The 16,594-nt window shown below is 44.2% G+C and overlaps 1 protein-coding gene across 9 annotated transcripts in view; it reads left to right on the top strand.

Annotated features, from left to right (window-relative positions):
• LOC133049270 (ATP-binding cassette sub-family C member 4-like) overlaps nucleotides 1-16,594 on the top strand; it is a 374,395-nt gene that overhangs the window by 207,257 nt on the left and 150,544 nt on the right. Inside the window, exons 1-3 of one of the 9 annotated variants that reach the window (XM_061133257.1) lie at nucleotides 6,978-7,500; nucleotides 13,633-13,743; nucleotides 14,293-14,413. The exons of the other annotated variants lie outside the window; for them this stretch is intronic. Coding sequence (XP_060989240.1) covers nucleotides 7,427-7,500; nucleotides 13,633-13,743; nucleotides 14,293-14,413 — 306 coding nt within the window. The 5' untranslated portion in view covers nucleotides 6,978-7,426. Of the gene's footprint in view, nucleotides 1-6,977; nucleotides 7,501-13,632; nucleotides 13,744-14,292; nucleotides 14,414-16,594 lie in introns of those variants that run through there. 9 annotated transcript variants of the gene reach the window in all.

Genomic DNA, 16,594 nt, shown 5'->3' on the forward strand with positions numbered 1-16,594 from the left:
TACTTATTTGCTTTCTTGAGTGGGAGAGAAATTTTTGGTGCTAAAGACTTTCAACTGGTTACAGCCGTGCTATCCACAGAAATATATAGTGAACCACATCTGTAAATTTAAATTTGTAGTAGCCATGTGAAAAAGTTAAAAGGGACAAATGATATTAGTAACATATTTTTAAACCAATGTGTCAAAAATACTATATCAACATGTAATAAATGTAAAAAATCATTGAGACAAAAAAGAGTTTTATGCTGTCTTTGAAATCTATGTTGCATTGTACAGTTAAAGCATACCTCAGTTTGTACCAGATGCATTTCAAGACCTCAAAATTGTCATGTGAATAGTGCTACTGCATTAGTATTATAAACCCAAGGTTTATAATATTTAAAAGGGTTTTCATGGGTTCAAGGAGGGAGTGAATATAGTTTTCAATACTTGGAATGATGTTCCTCATAGGTTTCATAGTTTGGGTTCCTCAGTCATAGACATTGAGGCAAACATTTGAGTGAAAGTGGTTTATTTTATTTATTTTTATTAGTTGGAGGCTAATTACTTTACAATATTTAGAAGTGATCCTAGGAAAACACATGCGGGGAGTGGAGAAGTGAGATAAACAAGGGAAGGAAACCAACCAAAGTGTGTGTCAGCAAGAAAGTTACTGCTTTTGTAACTGGGCTCCTTCCCTTGGGGTCACCCTGGTAGACAGAATTATTCCAACCCACAGGCAAGGGCATGGTTATCTACCAACTCCTCATCCATCACTGGTTAAGGGTTGAATCCAAGGTTTTTGGCTTGCTTTGCATATGGTCCCAGTGTGCTTCCATAGCTAGAAAGAGGCCCTAAGTGGAGAGTTGCAGATAAGCAGTGAGCTCCTTAGTCCTGGACAAGAGTCGGTGGACACGAGCTGGAAAGTGACAGCTTCTGCTCCAGCAGGTCACACTGTCCAAGGAGGGATCCTGTTAGCTTCAGGAGCCCTAGGGACTTGATGTTACAAAAACTCTGCTTTATACCACTCATCCTGTTCACTTATGTATCCCTAGCTCCTGGAATAGTAGGTGTTTAATAGATAGTTACTGTATGACTTTCCCTGAGTGCCTGCTTTATTCTTTCAGGCTCTCTATGTAAATGGGGCACATGGTTACCAACAGTTATGGGTCATGTCCTTAAAACTCCCTCATCAGAAAGGAAAGAGAGGTTTTCCCTTTCTAGCTCCAGCAAAAAAAAAAAAAAAAAAAAAAATCACCCCCACCTCCCACACCCCCACCACCACCAGTCAACATTCTCAAGGAAGAATCCAGTTGGTCTGGTTAGCCATGAGGTTATCTCTGGGCCAAGCCCTTTGGACATGGACATGGCATATTATGATTGGCTAGATTTCAGCTGGGTGCCCACTCCTGAGTTTACAGAGGTGGATATATTACTAGGAGGAGTGATAGATAAATTGTCACTATATTCAGAACTATGGATACCCACAGGATTATGTTTAAATTGTGAATCCCATTTTCCTATATGTCTTGGTTGAAAATGCTTGAGGACCAGCATTATCTCAGCTGAACCACTTTAGTACTGCTCTTATACCTGCTGCAGATTTAACACTTAAAGCTTTGACTACTTGACAGAGATCCTGTAGACCAGTCATCTTCAACCTTTTTGGAACCAGGGACCAAGTTCATGGAAGGCAATTTTTCCATGGACCAGGGAGAGTGGGATGATTTTGAGATGACTCAATCACTTTATTTATTGTGCACTTTATTTCTATTATTATTACACTGTGATATATAATGAAATAATTATACAACTCATGATACTGCAGAATCAGGAACCCTGAGCTTGTTTTTCTACAATTAGATGGTCTCATCCAGGGGTGATGGGAGAGAGTGACACCCGAAGTGTGTTGCTTATGTCCAATCTACTTTGTGATCTTGTTTTGGTTGCTGTCACTGCAGAAAACCCTGCCTTACAAAGAGAGCTTTTTGGAAATGGAAGCAGGCTTTTCAGTGCTTTGTGGCAATCTCTTCCACAGAGGAAAGCCTTTGGCAAGATATTTTGCCTTGACTGTAATCTAGAACATATAGTGCGGGGAGCCGGCCTGCTCAAGGCCCAAAAAGGCCCTGGGAAAGCCTTGAAAGAGGCCATTCCCTGTCCCGCCACCCCATGATAAAGTAGTAAACATTTGCTGGATCTCCTTTGTTCTTCCTTGAGAAAAACATAGTAGTGACCTTCACTTAGTAGTTTATCTTGGAATACCAAAAACAAGATGTAAGCTTCTGCAATCACTTAAGACAAAGAATTGTATTGATGTGACAAACACCAGATGGCATTTTTATGAACTATGTTTTCTGCTTGTACTAGTATAAAGGTAGCTGTTTTACTCAATAAAATCACTGACTTGCCGCAAGAGCATTTCAGTCCTCTTGACCCCATTCTTTACTATCGGCTTTTTTCTCAGGCTTCCGTGCTATTGCGATCGCTACTTGTTCTCTTTGCCGGCTGGTCCCGGCAGTATAGAAATTTGAAGTTGTCTCAAACTTACTTTTTAGGTCATCATCATTTACAGTCTCCAGAAGCTGATCCTCTTTCTAGCAGGAACAAAGTCGAGACACCTGGCTTATTAACAGATGAGTCGCAGTCCATTCCTTCCCAGATCCAGAGTCTTTTGTGGTTGGGATATAATGCTCAAACTCATTAGAAAGCTGAGATAGGTGATCACACACCAGCTGGGAGAAAGAAGTCCCTGGCTCAGTCTCTTTCAAAATCTCTGCTAATATCTGAAACATGTCAAAAATCTCAGTGTTCACTTGTCACCCCCATAGATCCAGTTTGGCATTGAATGCAGCCTCTCTAGTTTGTTGGATAGCTGGTTGCCACATATATGTGTTGCAATGAACCCATAATTGAAGTAGAACTCTTGATATTTTATCTTAAATGAAGTTTCCTTTTTGTTGGTGGTCTCAGAGTCTTTCACTGTCTCATCATTGCGTCTCTCCCTCTTATCAAAGAAGCTCTCCAGCTATGTTTGTTTTTTACTCATTTTGGTAAAGTTAGCTGTGGGCTTACCAAAACTGTGATGGAGACAAGTGTACAGTATAGGAAAAAGCCACTGATGGAAGTGGTAAATAAAATAATGGGCAGGCCTTGCACACACTAAAATTAGTGTCAGATTCTGACTTAATGCCTATCAGGAGATGCAGCTGTCCAATTGAAGTACATCGACTCATGTGCTCCTGTACAGCCTGCCAGCAGATGCAGCTTGTCACTTGCCGCTCACTGAAAGGGTTTTGATCTGAGTCTGCAAGCAGTTGACTTATTATGATCTCTGTGCTGTCAACCTCTCTGCTCATGATAATCTGTGTTTGCAGGTGCTCCCCAGTGCTAGCATCATCCCTTCAGCTCCACCTCAGATCGTCAGGCATTGGCTTCTCATAAGGAGTGCGCAACCTAGATCCCTCACATGGGCAGTTCACAAGAAGGTTTGTGGTTCTATGAGAATCTGATGCTGCTGCTGGTCTGACAGGAGGCAGAGCTCGGGTGGTAATGCGAGTGATGAGTGGAGTGGCTGTAAATATTGACCAAGCTTCTCTCCCTTGCCCATCACTCACCTCTTACCATGTGGCCTGGTTCCTAATAGGCTACAGACCAGTGGTTGAGGACCCCTTCTATAAACCATATAATAATTTATAGTTTGAATAGATACAGATTTCCACCATGTATCCCTGAGATTAGTTTGTCGGACTTGAATCATCAAGTCCCACAAGATTGAATTTCTCCTAAGAGATTGTTTTGCCCTCCTCACTAGAGTCAATGGCTGTCTTCATTAACTCGGCATATATAGTCAATGTTCATCTGCTTTGTGGCATACAGCAGTGTATCTATCTTGACAAATCATATCCTATTGCATGTAATTCCAGATTTCATTTACCCGTTCATAAGGTGGTGTACACTTGCTTCCTCCCAGCCCTAACACCTTTACCTTTGTATGAATAATGGTGTTATAACATTTGTAACTAAGTTTTCAAGTGGACATATGTTTTCATTTATCTTGGATACATCACTATGAGAAGAATTGCTGGGTTATATGATAACTTTGTGATTGTACCATTTTACCTTCCCACCAGCAGTATATGAGGATTCTGGTTTCTCTGCATCCTCTCCATCACTTGTTATTGCTCCTTTAGTCATAATATTGAACCATTTCAGATCAGTAAACAATTGCAGATAGAGGTCTTATGACATCTCCCCCATTTGTAAGCTCTGTGTCTGGCCTAGTGGTCCTGCACCTGAAATGCATTCACTGAACATCTGTTCAAAACAAAGTCTTATTTGTATGTTGTTTTAGGTTTTAGTTTTTAGAAAATGCTTTCACAAATTCTGAGGCTCACAGAAACCCTGTAGGAAGTACGATGAGTGAAGTATCTGGTCCTCTGGCTCTAGAGCCACTCTTCTCTGAACAATTTAACACTGGCTTTCAACATTTCTTCTAAACATCGCATTAGTTTATGTTCAGAAAAGAATGCTAAAAAGTTTCCAAAAAATCTGAGTTTTAGAAAATATAGCAGAAGCTGAAGGGACTGAGTGTATTTGACAGTTTGGAGATGATAACTATGGTCCTGAGATAGTTAGAACTGAAGAGACAGTCTGTGGAATAGTGACAAGGGAAGTCACCAGACTTCCAACTTCAGCAAGCAATTTCTTCATCTTTGAGGTAGAACTAGTAGCTGAACATTTGTGGGGATGGAAAATGTAGAGAATTTCAAAGACAACTGGAAATTAGGTGAGGAGTGATTAGTTAGATTGTAGATTGCATTATCTGAGAAAGGGTTAACACCAGAAAGATGGGTAATTGAAAACTGAGAATTTTTAGCTTTGTCTTCCTTTTTGCAATAGAAAATTTCAAACATGCATGAAAATCAAGAAAATAGTTTAATAAACCACCATCCTGCCCATCAATAGAAAATAATCAACACATTACCATTGTTACATGTTTGAGTTATAAAAAATGTTTGACTACATTAAGGACTTCTTTAAAATTGATTTCTCCTCCTGCTTTATTGAGGTCTAATTGACAATCAAAAATTTTATATATTTAAATGTACAACTTGATGACTTGACATACATACACACTGAAATGCTCATCATACCAAGCCAATCATTATATCTGTCACTTCACATCTTAATCATTTAGATTTTTTTTCTCTTTTATGTTGAGAACCCCCAAGCTCTACTCTCTGAGCAAATGAAAAGGACACGGTACAGAATTGTCAATTGTAGCCACATTGCCATACCCCAGTTCTGCAGGACGTATTTATCTTCAGGACTGAAGCTAAAAGTCATTATTAATAACACTGTTTTAGCCAGGGTGCATGGAAAATTATCAAAGAATAATGAGGTGATCTTGTTGTAAGTTCCACAAACTTTGATCTTTCTTCATTTAGAATGAAAGGGAAGAAAACCTGCTGAGCTGGTAAGGCAGCCACACAAATAACTTATCACTTATAAGTGAGGGTCCAAGATTTTGTTCTCAGTCCTACAGTCATTGATTCATTCAGATGGCATATTCTTTTTTTTTTTTTTTTTCCCAGTGGGTTTTGTCATACATTGATATGAATCAGCCATGGATTTACATGGCACTTCTCACACACTGACCATCCACCAGTGGGACACTCATGCTGGACTTGGACTTGAATCCAAATCAAGATTCATCATTTACTGATTCGAAGACCTTGGAGAAGTGCTGTCCTTGAGCCTCATTTTTCTCATCTGTAAAACAAATAACACCTCCTTGAATAGTTTGAGTTAAAAGTGAAGTAAGTTCCCCACAAATGCACATAACCTGTGTTCTATAATATATGCCGCTATTACATGTTTGAGTTATAAAAAAAGTTTGAATACATTAAGGATTTCTTTAAAATAGATTTCTCTTCAAGTTTTATTGAGCTGAGCTCATGATGAAAGAAATCATAAGGCAATCTCTCTGTTCCAAATTCCCCTTGTAAGAGGGCAGCAAAAAGCTCACGAGTCCCCCCACAATGTAACCTGTGAGATGCAAGACATCTCACATGTTGTGGAGACCTCTAATGACAGCATGAATTCATCTTTTGAAATCATTTGAAGTCTTCTCATCTTCTGTTACATTTCTCTAAGTCCTGCAGCTCTATAACCATAATCTGTGCTAAACCCTGTTCTTGGCCATCATCAAATGTTTGGTGCCTGGTTTGTATCAGCCAAACCAAGCTCTTGTGCCCAATGTACACTGAGGTGAAACAAACTGAAAAGTTGGAGTTCTGAGCAGAGAAAGGATTCATTGCAAGAGTCAAGCAAGGACTACAGGATGTTCATGCTCAGAAGGCTGGAACTCCCCAGTGGATTTCAGGGGAGGATTTTTAAAGGCAAGCTGAGGGAGAGAGTCCAGGGTAGTTGATTAGCTCATGTACTATTCTGCTTGATGTGGAGGAGCAGGGTAATGTAACAGGGGTTATCATCATAAATCCTTAGGTTCCTGTTTATCCTGGTCATCATGCAGTTAACTTCTTCTACCTGGTGGACTTTTTAGCATCTGCAAAATAACTCAGGAATGTGCACCAGACCCTGTTATAAAGATTCTGTGACTGCTGTGTGGCTAATCTATTGATGAAGTTTTTTTGTTATTACATCTTCACATTCTTCCAATCATCCTTGAGCCAGCCTTTTGTGACTCAGAGGAAGCCTGGGAGACTGAAGCTTTTCTACAAACAAGAGACAGGCAGAGGGCATGGGGTGGGGGTAGGGTCTATCCCAGGAAGGCCCCCCAGGGTCCTGCTCCATTCCAGTTGGAGAACTTCCCACAGTGCCCTTGTTTGGTCCTGAGGAGGGCAGCGTGCCCAGAGGGTGGGCTGCTATCTCCTTCTGCCAGCTCTTTCCTGGTTTCCTCTGCAGCCCATGGGGAGCCTCTGAGCAGCAGAGATGGGCGGGGCTGAGCCTCCCTTCTCCACCTTCTGGGTAAGTGCCTGGACTCAGAGCAGGAACTTCCGCAGTTTGCAGCCAGGTGAGCTCCAGGGAGCTGGGCTGGTTGTGCCCCGCAGTCAGCCTGCGTGCCTTCATCAAAGAGCTCGGAGCTTTGCCTCCCACCTGCGTGGGGCTTCTAGAAGCATCTACCTGGGTGTCCCTTGGTCCTGCAGCCCCAAACGTCGCACGCTGCATCCACCCTATGCCTGTGGCAGCACCTGCACAGAGCGGTTGCCTCAAAGGTGGACCGTGGAGGCTTCTCACTCCTGGAGGTGGGAGCTGGCGCACAAAGGACACTCCACTCTCAGAAGCAGGTGTTCTCAGGCTCCGGCCCAGTGGGCCTGTGGGGCGGCCAGTCTCTAGCATCCACGCCAGCGCCTCCAGGAACAGCGGGAGTCCCACCGTCACCTAAGCAGCGCGACCCCATTCTGTGTCCGCCTTGGCCGGCAAGATGCTGCCCGTGTCCCAGGAGGTGAAGACCAACCCACTGCAGAAGGCGAACTTCTGCTCGCGCCTGTTTGTCTGGTGAGTGCCCCGTCTGAGCGGTGACAGTCCCCGCGGATGCATGCCTGACACTGCTGGCTTCTGTTGGGGACCGAGGGACAAGCAGAGGGTGTGTGCCTGGGGCCAGTGGCAGTAGGGCTGGGAGAAGGACTCAGGGACCTGGTGTCCACCTTATCCAGCTGCCTCAGAACCGCTTAGCTGCTGTCAGTTTTGAAATAAGCTGCAACTTTCACCCCAAACAAGCAGCTTATGAAAAAACTTTCTTTATCTAATCAGTGCCCTGCACCTTTGCCATCTTCCAATAATGTCCCCACCTTTCCCCCTGTTCCTTAGGTGAACATCGGAGTTCCAAATGCCCTGCGCTCCCTCTCTCCCCTAGTCATGACCATGTCTTTCTTTCTCTCCCTGCCTCCCTCCCTGTGTGGTCAACTGTTTGTCCTGGTACCTAGTTGTGGTCAATTCCATGTGGGTACAAAACACAATTGTTTTTTATGAAATGAATGGGAACATGATTCTGGAACACCTTTTACTTTTTCCTGGGACACACAGCCAGGAGCAGAGTGTCTATTTGACCACAGCCCCTTTCCCTATTGCAAATATCTCCACTTCCATCTTTGAGGATTGCTGGGGTCCAGCCCCAGCAGGATCCAGGGGTACCCTCAGGATGAACTGCGTTGGCGAGTGAGAGAGAGAGAAAGAGAGAGAGAGACCAGACTGCAGTGTGCAGCAGGGTCTGGTTGCGTTTTATTTTTTACCGTAGCTTTTATACCCTAAGTTAGTACATTTCTAAGGGGAGGTGAAAGATAAGCATACAAAGTTTAGTTTAACATTACGTCTGCTTTGTCCTTCAGGAAACCAGGGTGTTTTCTGCGTACTTCTTTGTTCATGAGAGTCTTCTTTCATAGTGGATCTTTGTACATTATCTTCTGGCCTTGGGGCCTATTAATATTTTATGATCTAGGTAAAGGCAAAACTGTTTTCCGTAGTCTATTCTTTATTGCTCTAGTTTGCCTTGAGTTTAGCAGAAAACAGAAAAGTTGCAATCTCATGGTACAGCAGGTTGCAACATAGTAGAAATACAATCCTGTTAAGCAGATGTCAGCCTTTTTGCAAAAGTTCTCAGCTAAATTTATCTAAAAAGTTTAACACACAAAGACTCTGTGGCTCTGGTGAGGCAGCCTCTCTTTTAGCACTCTTGATTAAAATTAACAATTATCTTATTGTTCCCACACCAGGGCTAAACTCTTATTTTTCTAAATCCTTAACTATGTTAACAATAGTTTTTACTGCACAACCTCAGCACAATAACAGCAATCAAATGTTGATCTAATAAGCACTTTTAGAATAATAATTTTTGTGTTCTCTAATAGGGCTTTCTCAACCCCCGAAGGGCTCTGTGCCTATCAGGGCCTTTTGTGATCAGGTTCTTAATGCTGTTTTATGAATAAGGTGTTGTGAGCAGTCATGTGCGTTAGTACGTATTTGCCAAACAAGCCAGAGTGCCAGCAAAAGGGTTTTTACTTGAAACATTTCCTTCATCCCCGGCCCCTTCATAGGGAACCAGCATCCAGGAGATTTATTGATTAGGGTTCTTTGTTGGTCTTAGTGAAAGAGGAGCAGGAGAGCTCTCAGCAGGCAATGCAAAGATCCGCAACAGGACGAACAAGGACAACAGCAAGAGGGGAAGGCTATAGGGTGGGGTAGAGACCGGGGTCAACCTGGAGGGTCCCTTGTAGCCTAAACAGCCTTGCGTTTCAGGTCTTCTCCTCATGACCTTGTCATGGGTGGGATCTCCCAAAATGGCTCCCGACAGAGGACCAAACCCTGGGGATGGGGTCCCTGAAACCTGTGGGGTCTTATCCAGATCTCTAGCTCAGAGAAGCAGTGCATGGTCTTGGTGTAGATGGTCCTGCACAGGAGTCCTATGGTCCTGAAACCACTGAAGGGTCCCTGAGCTGGGAGGAAACACACAGATGAAAAACGCTGCAGAGTGCTGAAGCTCTTAAATGACGACTTCATCTAATAGCTGAGACTACAGAAAGGCAGGCCTGAACCTTTGGACTTTAATCACACTTGGATGATTACTAGATCTTTTGTTTCTTGACCCTAACTCATTCATCTTTCCCACAAATTCTGATACTTCTTTTATGGGACAGCCTAGGGGATCCCCAGGGGAATGGCAGCTCCTATGCTTGTTTTGATGGTGATATATTCAGTGTATGTGGCTACATCTCTTGGCTATTTGATGGCCCTTAAGGAAAGAGGGTCCTAGAAGAAGGAATATGTGTGAGGTTACCATAAATAATAGCAAAATAGACAAATGTCTCTTTAATTTCATGTAGGGCAAGAAACTCTCAAAGCACATTCTGTTTATTGATTTTCAAAATGTATGTGCATAGAAATGGAAGGTGGAGACTTTTATTTTGGTTAGCACCCATTTCCAGTTTTTCTGCCGGAAAGGAAGGAGCTATTACCTCTTATTTCACACCTAAATACATTGAAGCATAGAGGTTGAGTAGCTTGCCTACCATCACACAGCTAGTAAGCAGTGGAGTGGGATTTCAAGTCAGGCTGTCTGGTTCTGGAATCTATGTGCCTTGTGTATGTAACTGCTGTGCTTGTCATAGAATTGTTTGCCTGGTTTTGTGCCTAGGTCCTAGCCCAGATTGAGACCCCTTATCATGACTGGGGAGTATCTTTCTCTACTCAGATTCCCACAACCAATAAGTAAACTGATGGTGAGAATGGTAGAGCACAAGCTTTGCTCAGTGACCAAAGAATGGAGAGACGGAGACTTAGTTTGCAAATAACCTCTCAGCCTAGTTTGGGCTGAGACACTGTGTATCTAGCAGGGCTGAAGCAAATGGAAGGGAATCAGGTTAAGAGAGGGAGGAATATTCATGCTTTATGCAAGAACGGGGTGTGATTTGGACCTGAAATTAAGACAACACTCCTTTTTAGTCTTTGTATGAGCTCTTCACTTTGTTGCCATAGCCACTGTCAACTGTAGTGGTCCTGGTGGGTGTGTCATTTAGCAGCTAATATATTACAGTGAATGTGTAACGATGCTCTGTGTCTACTGGATGTTAGGTCTTCTGCCATTTGGGTCCTGGCTAGTTCTAATCAGTTCTTATTTTTCTCTTTCCTTTTATGATTAAGTCTGAAACTCAGATAAGAGCAGTTGGTTTCCATTTGAGAAAGGGGCAGGGATATAATTCTGGGGCAACAGCCTTTCCTTTTTACTGCTCCTCGTTGCTGATGGAGTCTAAAGGGGCAAAGGTTGGTCTTTTGATACTGCTTTCTGCTGAACTTAGGCATTGTCATATGTTGGGTTAGAGGATCAGAATTTTCCTGATTCAAGCAAAATAAATCTAATTGTCACCAAGCTAGAGTCCCAGTTTCCCATAGCCCTGGGTAAAGATAATCTGCCACTTGATTGTCTGATTGTCTCAGTTCTCCAAGAGATAAAACTAATGAGGCAATTGACGAATCATGGACCAAAGAGCAAGAGGAGGAGAGTAATTGTAGGGATTCTAAGAATGGCCTTAGAAGCCCAGGGAAGCTGGGAATCCTTCTTTTGAAACTGTTACAAATTGGTTCAGTCAGGCCATTCTTGTTCTGAGTATTTAGTCAAGTGGCCTGTCTATTAAAAACATTTCTTTTTATTGGAGTATAGTTAATTTACAATGTTGTGTTAGTTTCAGGAGTATAGCAAAGTAAGTCAATTATACATATATCCACTTTCTAAAAAAGATTTTTTTCTTTAAAAAAAGAAAAATAAAGGCTATTACAGAGTATTTAGTAGACTTCCCTCTGCTATACAGTAGGTTCTTATTACTTATTTATTTTATATATTCTTCCCTGGTGACTCAGACAGTAGAGAATCCAGCTGCAGTGTAGGAGACCTGGGTTTAGATCTGTGGGTTGGGAAGATCCCTGGAGAAGGAAATGGCATCCTACTCCAGTATTTTTGCCTGGGATATACCATGGACAGAGGAGCTTAGTGGGCTACAGTTCATGGGGTCACAAAGAGCTGGACATGAATATAGTAGTCTATATATGTCAGTCCCAGTCTCCCAATTGTCCCTTCTTCTCTTACCCCCTGGTAAGCATAAGTTCGTTTTCTACATCTGTAACTCTATTTCTGTTTGGTAGGTAAGTTCATTTGTACTGTTTTTTAAAGATTCCATGTATAAGTAATACTATATGATATTTGTCTTTGTCTACAAGCAGCTTTCTCTGGCAGTTGGGATGCCCTCTCTTCTTTCTGACCACTTGTGTTAACATAGAAACAACAAGAAATGGTTGCTGGGGCACAAATTCCCCCTTGATCAGCCAGCAGGTAATCAAGAGCTTTGGGGTGGTCAAGTGTCATGTGGGCCAGAGGGTCCAGTGAGATTTTATCATTCTAAGGTTAGAACTGGTTTCCCTCCTTACCCAGGCCAGTCTCTGACTGACTTTTATATATATATGTATATATATATATATACATACATATATATATATATGTATGTATATAGTTAGGGTATTATAAATTGTTTCTCATGCTAAGCTCACTAGGGATCCTATAAGAGTGACAACTGCTATTACCAGGCCAGCTCCCTTCCTGACTAGATGAATGGTTCCCTTTGATTCACAGGTTGTGTGAGTGTAATTAAAATCTGAATATAACCTTGATCTGGGTGTGAACAACCTACAGCCCAGTGTCCCCTGGTAGAGTTTTCTTGGAGACAGTTGATGACCCAATGTGGGTGGCCCTTGCCATAGGGGCCTCGAGGAATAAACTTCCCTCAGGGGTGCACACACTGTCTTTAGGTTTTCTTGAGTCACAATTAGGTTCATGGTGGTGCCCTTCCATCCAGGGTACTTACTGCATGGCCAGACCCCTCCATGTTTGATATGATCCTGTCCCCAGAGCCCATAAGCATGGTAACTATCTACAGTTGCCCATGCCTGTAGGTGGAGGGCTCATAGTGAACAGTTGGTTGGACCCCCAGGAAACACGGATTTGACTAACACATATGCCTTTGCAGGGGTGTGGTGGCAGTGGGGGCAACCTTGATGTCCCCGGGCAGAAGCCTGGGTGTGGAGGAATTAAACCTAGTTTGGTGATGCTGTCAGCTGCTAATGGAGTTCCCTGAAAGTCTGATGAGCTATATTTATTCCTCAACTGAGGCTGATGGTGACAGATCCAACAGTCAGTAAAACTCCAGCCCTTTTGGATGTTTGAATGTTACTTTTTAAGATAAATGAATCTGCCAGGGAGTGATAGCACGGAGGACCATAAGAAGAATCAACTGTGCATTTTAGTTGGGAAAGTGTTACTTATCTTTAGAATGACTTCAGGAGGTTGGCTTCAGAAAGAGGCTCACATGAGTGTTCTGGCTGAGGAGAGTCCTACAGGACTGTATGGAGGTCAGGGTCCAGAGCCTGTTAGACTCACGGTGTTGTGTCGATAAGATAATGCCCTGTAAAAATCCCTCTGTGTTGACAGCTGATCTAAGGAGATCTTGACCTCAGGGTTGAAACTGCTTTGAATATGACTGGTGCTAAGATGCTTCAGTCATATCCGACTCTTTGTGACCCCATGGACTGTAGCCCACCAGGCTCCCCTGTCCATGGGATTTTCCAGGCATGAATACTGGAGTAGGTTGTTATATCCTTCTCCAGGGGATCTTCCCAACCTAGAGATACAGCCAGCATCTCTTACATCTCCTGCGTTAGCAGATGGGTTCTTTACCACTAGCACTACCTAGGTATCCTTGAATCTGATACAGTTCAGAAGATTTAAGTCCTCAGTAATACAGGAACATATCTGCAGCCTTACCCACAATGGCCATTCAGCTCTATTCTGCTTGCCTGAAACACTGTTACTTTATTTTAGTTTCTAGATATATTTTTTCCTTAATAATTAAAGCAGTACAATGTGTGTACAGTAGGTCACAAGTAGCCTGCTTTAATTGTTATACCATGTATAAGCCAGCATAACTTTCCTATACCTAGAATGTATGTGTGTAAGCACATGTCTAATTTCCCCTGGTATCTTTATATATTTAAAATGCAGACTTTTTTTAAACAATGTCCATGAATGTAGGTTTCTAATTAGAGATGTATAGTTTAGATGTATGTTACTCTCCTTTTAATGTTTAACAGGTGGCTAAACCCCTTGTTTAAAATTGGTCACAAACGGAAATTAGAACCAGATGACATGTACTCGGTGCTTCCGGAAGATCGCTCCCAGCACCTTGGAGAAGAGCTGCAAGGGTGAGCACAGACATCAGGGAGAAGGGAAGGAGAGTGAGAATTTCCACGTGCGGCTAAAAGTGTGGAGGGGGGTGGGGCTTTGCCTTCCTCTGGGTTCTTCTGAGCCTCCTCCCCTGACTCTGCACGCTCAACACTTCAGGTTGACCTCTGGCTTAGCCCACCTTGGAGGCTGGGGGAGCCCATGTTCCCTGTGCATCTGTGGATGTGGAGGGAGCCCACAGCCACAGTCCTGGAGGCCAAGCTCTGTCCCCGGAGGTGGGGTCCCTGGAGGAGGGTGTCTGCCCTCCTGAGCTGCTCTTGACCTGTGAATCCAGCAAATCTCGGCAGAAACTTGTTTTTCCAGAATATGGAACTTTTCCCTCAAGGCCTGTTTCTCTGGTGCTTCAGAGTCTGCACCGCTCATCTTTCAGGAGCCCTGTGAGCAGTTCGCCAGCATCTGTGGGGCCCCACAGAGCGCCCTGTAGTGAAGGCCCATCTCCCACCACTCCGCCCCTCCCCGTTTCCCTGGGGGGACACGCTGCTCTTCACTGTGCTCTGTTTCTCTCGCAGGTACTGGGATCAGGAAGTTAAGAGAGCCCAGAAAGACGCACAGGAGCCTTCCTTAATGAAAGCAATCGTAAAGTGTTACTGGAAATCCTATTTAATTTGGGGAATGTTTGCATTTCTTGAGGTAAAAGATTTTCATACTGTGCATTGCTTTTTGGTGTATGTGTCTCAGTACTGAGGTGGACGGGATGGGTGGGGAGAGAGGCCAGTGGTCTAAGGTCTGAGGATAGAACCTCATGGAAACATGATGGAGCTCAGAGGTTGTATTTATCTTTAGAATGGCAAGGACTGGATTCCAGGGGTTACTATTTTTCTTATAACCAATTAAAGAGTGTTGTGGAAGGACAGCCTTGAAATAAAAGACATTTTATATTATGTTACAAAGTTCCTGGTTCTCAGTATAAACGCTGACTGATCTTTGACTTGATCTTTGACCAAAGGAAGATTCCAGCAGCCTCAGGCAATATGTGCTCTGTGATTTAGAGGAAGGTAATTTGGACCGGAGCCCAGAATAAGGTACATTTTAGGGTACTTTTGTTATAGTTTAACAAGGTAAAAATTGTTACCTTGATCAGGTCACATCTGATAAATGCTTTTCTAAGAAGATACCATCACCTCTCCTCCACCAGGGGAACAGAACCCAGAGCCCTGTGTCTAGACTGTAGCTGCCCAGAACTCCTAAGAGCACACCTTTCCCCAGGCTTCCCCCTTCCCCGTGGGCTGGCACTGTGAGCCAAAGCCCCCATGGGGAGGAGCTCCAGCTTCACCGTGAATTCTGTGCACCATCCCTGCTGCTTTCTCTCCCTGGTTGTGCGGATGGATTCCTGGTTGAAGGGGGATCCTGGTAGCCTGGCATTGGCAGATGGTGGAGGAGGGGAATGTGCAGGGCAAACCAGATGCAGAAAGCTGTGAGGTCAGTGACCTCTGTAACCCTGAAGATCCTGGGTCAAGACCCCCCAGAGGACAGTCCACCTGGGGACACAGTGCTGTCAGCCCCCTGTTCTGGCTGAGCCTGCTGGAGGTCTGTGCAGACCCCCCTGGGTGGCTTGTGCTCTCCGTGGTCCCTTTGCGCTGCCTTAGGGACACGGGCGGGCTGTGAGTGTGTGAGAGCAGGAGGGATGGAAGATGCAGCTGCTGTGAAAGGGGTGTTTTAGGTGGAGAAGGTGGTGAATTGTCCTCAGTCCATTGTGCTGGAGTGAGGTGGGTGAGCCAGGTGGTTTACAGGTGGGTGGTGTGGCTCTTGTTTAAAGGCTGTGCTGTACTGAAGGGCACTATGGGCAGTGGGCAGTGGGTAGGTGAAGTCCGCCCCACACAACTGGAGAGACAGAGAGTCTGTCAGCTCCCAGGGGACTGGGTGGTCCTGGGAGATGGAGTTCTCACTGATGTCAGAAGAGGATTAGCCATTGTGCCAGAGGGTGGGACAGCTATGTGGGGCAGAGTGCCACCTGAGAGAGGGCTCTGACCACCTAGATGCTGCAGTGCCTTGTGAAGGACAGCGGGTGGGAGACGGAGCAGGAGCCCTTCAGGCTGTCCTAGACCTTCTTTGTCCCGTGTGCAGCTGTCCCAGTGATGGTATTTCCACATAGTCACAAAAAATCTCTGTTTGAAATACACAGGTGGCAAGCTGGTATGGCCTGTTTGTACAGGATTTCCTGATCTCACACAGCAGAGCTCTCATGAATTCTGCTTATCAGGAAACCCTGGGGCCTCAGTGTCTGCTTGTGACTAATGCCAGGTGCCTGGTTGGATGAGTGGCCTCAGGGTTTAATGTTGGATCATATCCTGGAGCAGGTCTCTCTCTGCTGTCCCTGGTTCTCTAGTTTCTCTTTGGTACCAGATGCTCAGTTCAGTTCAGTTCAGTCACTCAGTCATGTCCAACTCTTTGCGACCCCATGAATCGCAGCACACCAGGCCTCCCTGTCCAACACCAACTCCCAGAGTTTACTCAAACTCATGTCCATCCAGTCAGTGATGCCATCCAGCCATCTCGTCCTCTGTTGTCCCCTTCTCCTCCTGCCCCCAATCCCTCCCAGCATCAGAGTCTTTTTCAATGAGTCAACTCTTCGCATGAGGTGGCCCAAGTATTGGAGTTTCAGCTTCAGCATCAGTCCTTCCAATGAACACCCAGGACTGATCTCCTTTAGGATGGACTGGTTGGACCTCCTTGCAGTCCAAGGGACTCTCAAGAGTCTTCTCCAACACCATAGTTCAAAAGCATCAATTTTTCAGTGCTCAACTTTCTTCACAGTCTAACTCTAACATCCATACATGACCACTGGAAAAACCATAGCCTTGACTAGATGGA

Source organism: Dama dama, chromosome 30, assembly GCF_033118175.1.
Source record: "Dama dama isolate Ldn47 chromosome 30, ASM3311817v1, whole genome shotgun sequence".
Taxonomy (NCBI): Eukaryota; Metazoa; Chordata; class Mammalia; order Artiodactyla; family Cervidae; genus Dama; species Dama dama.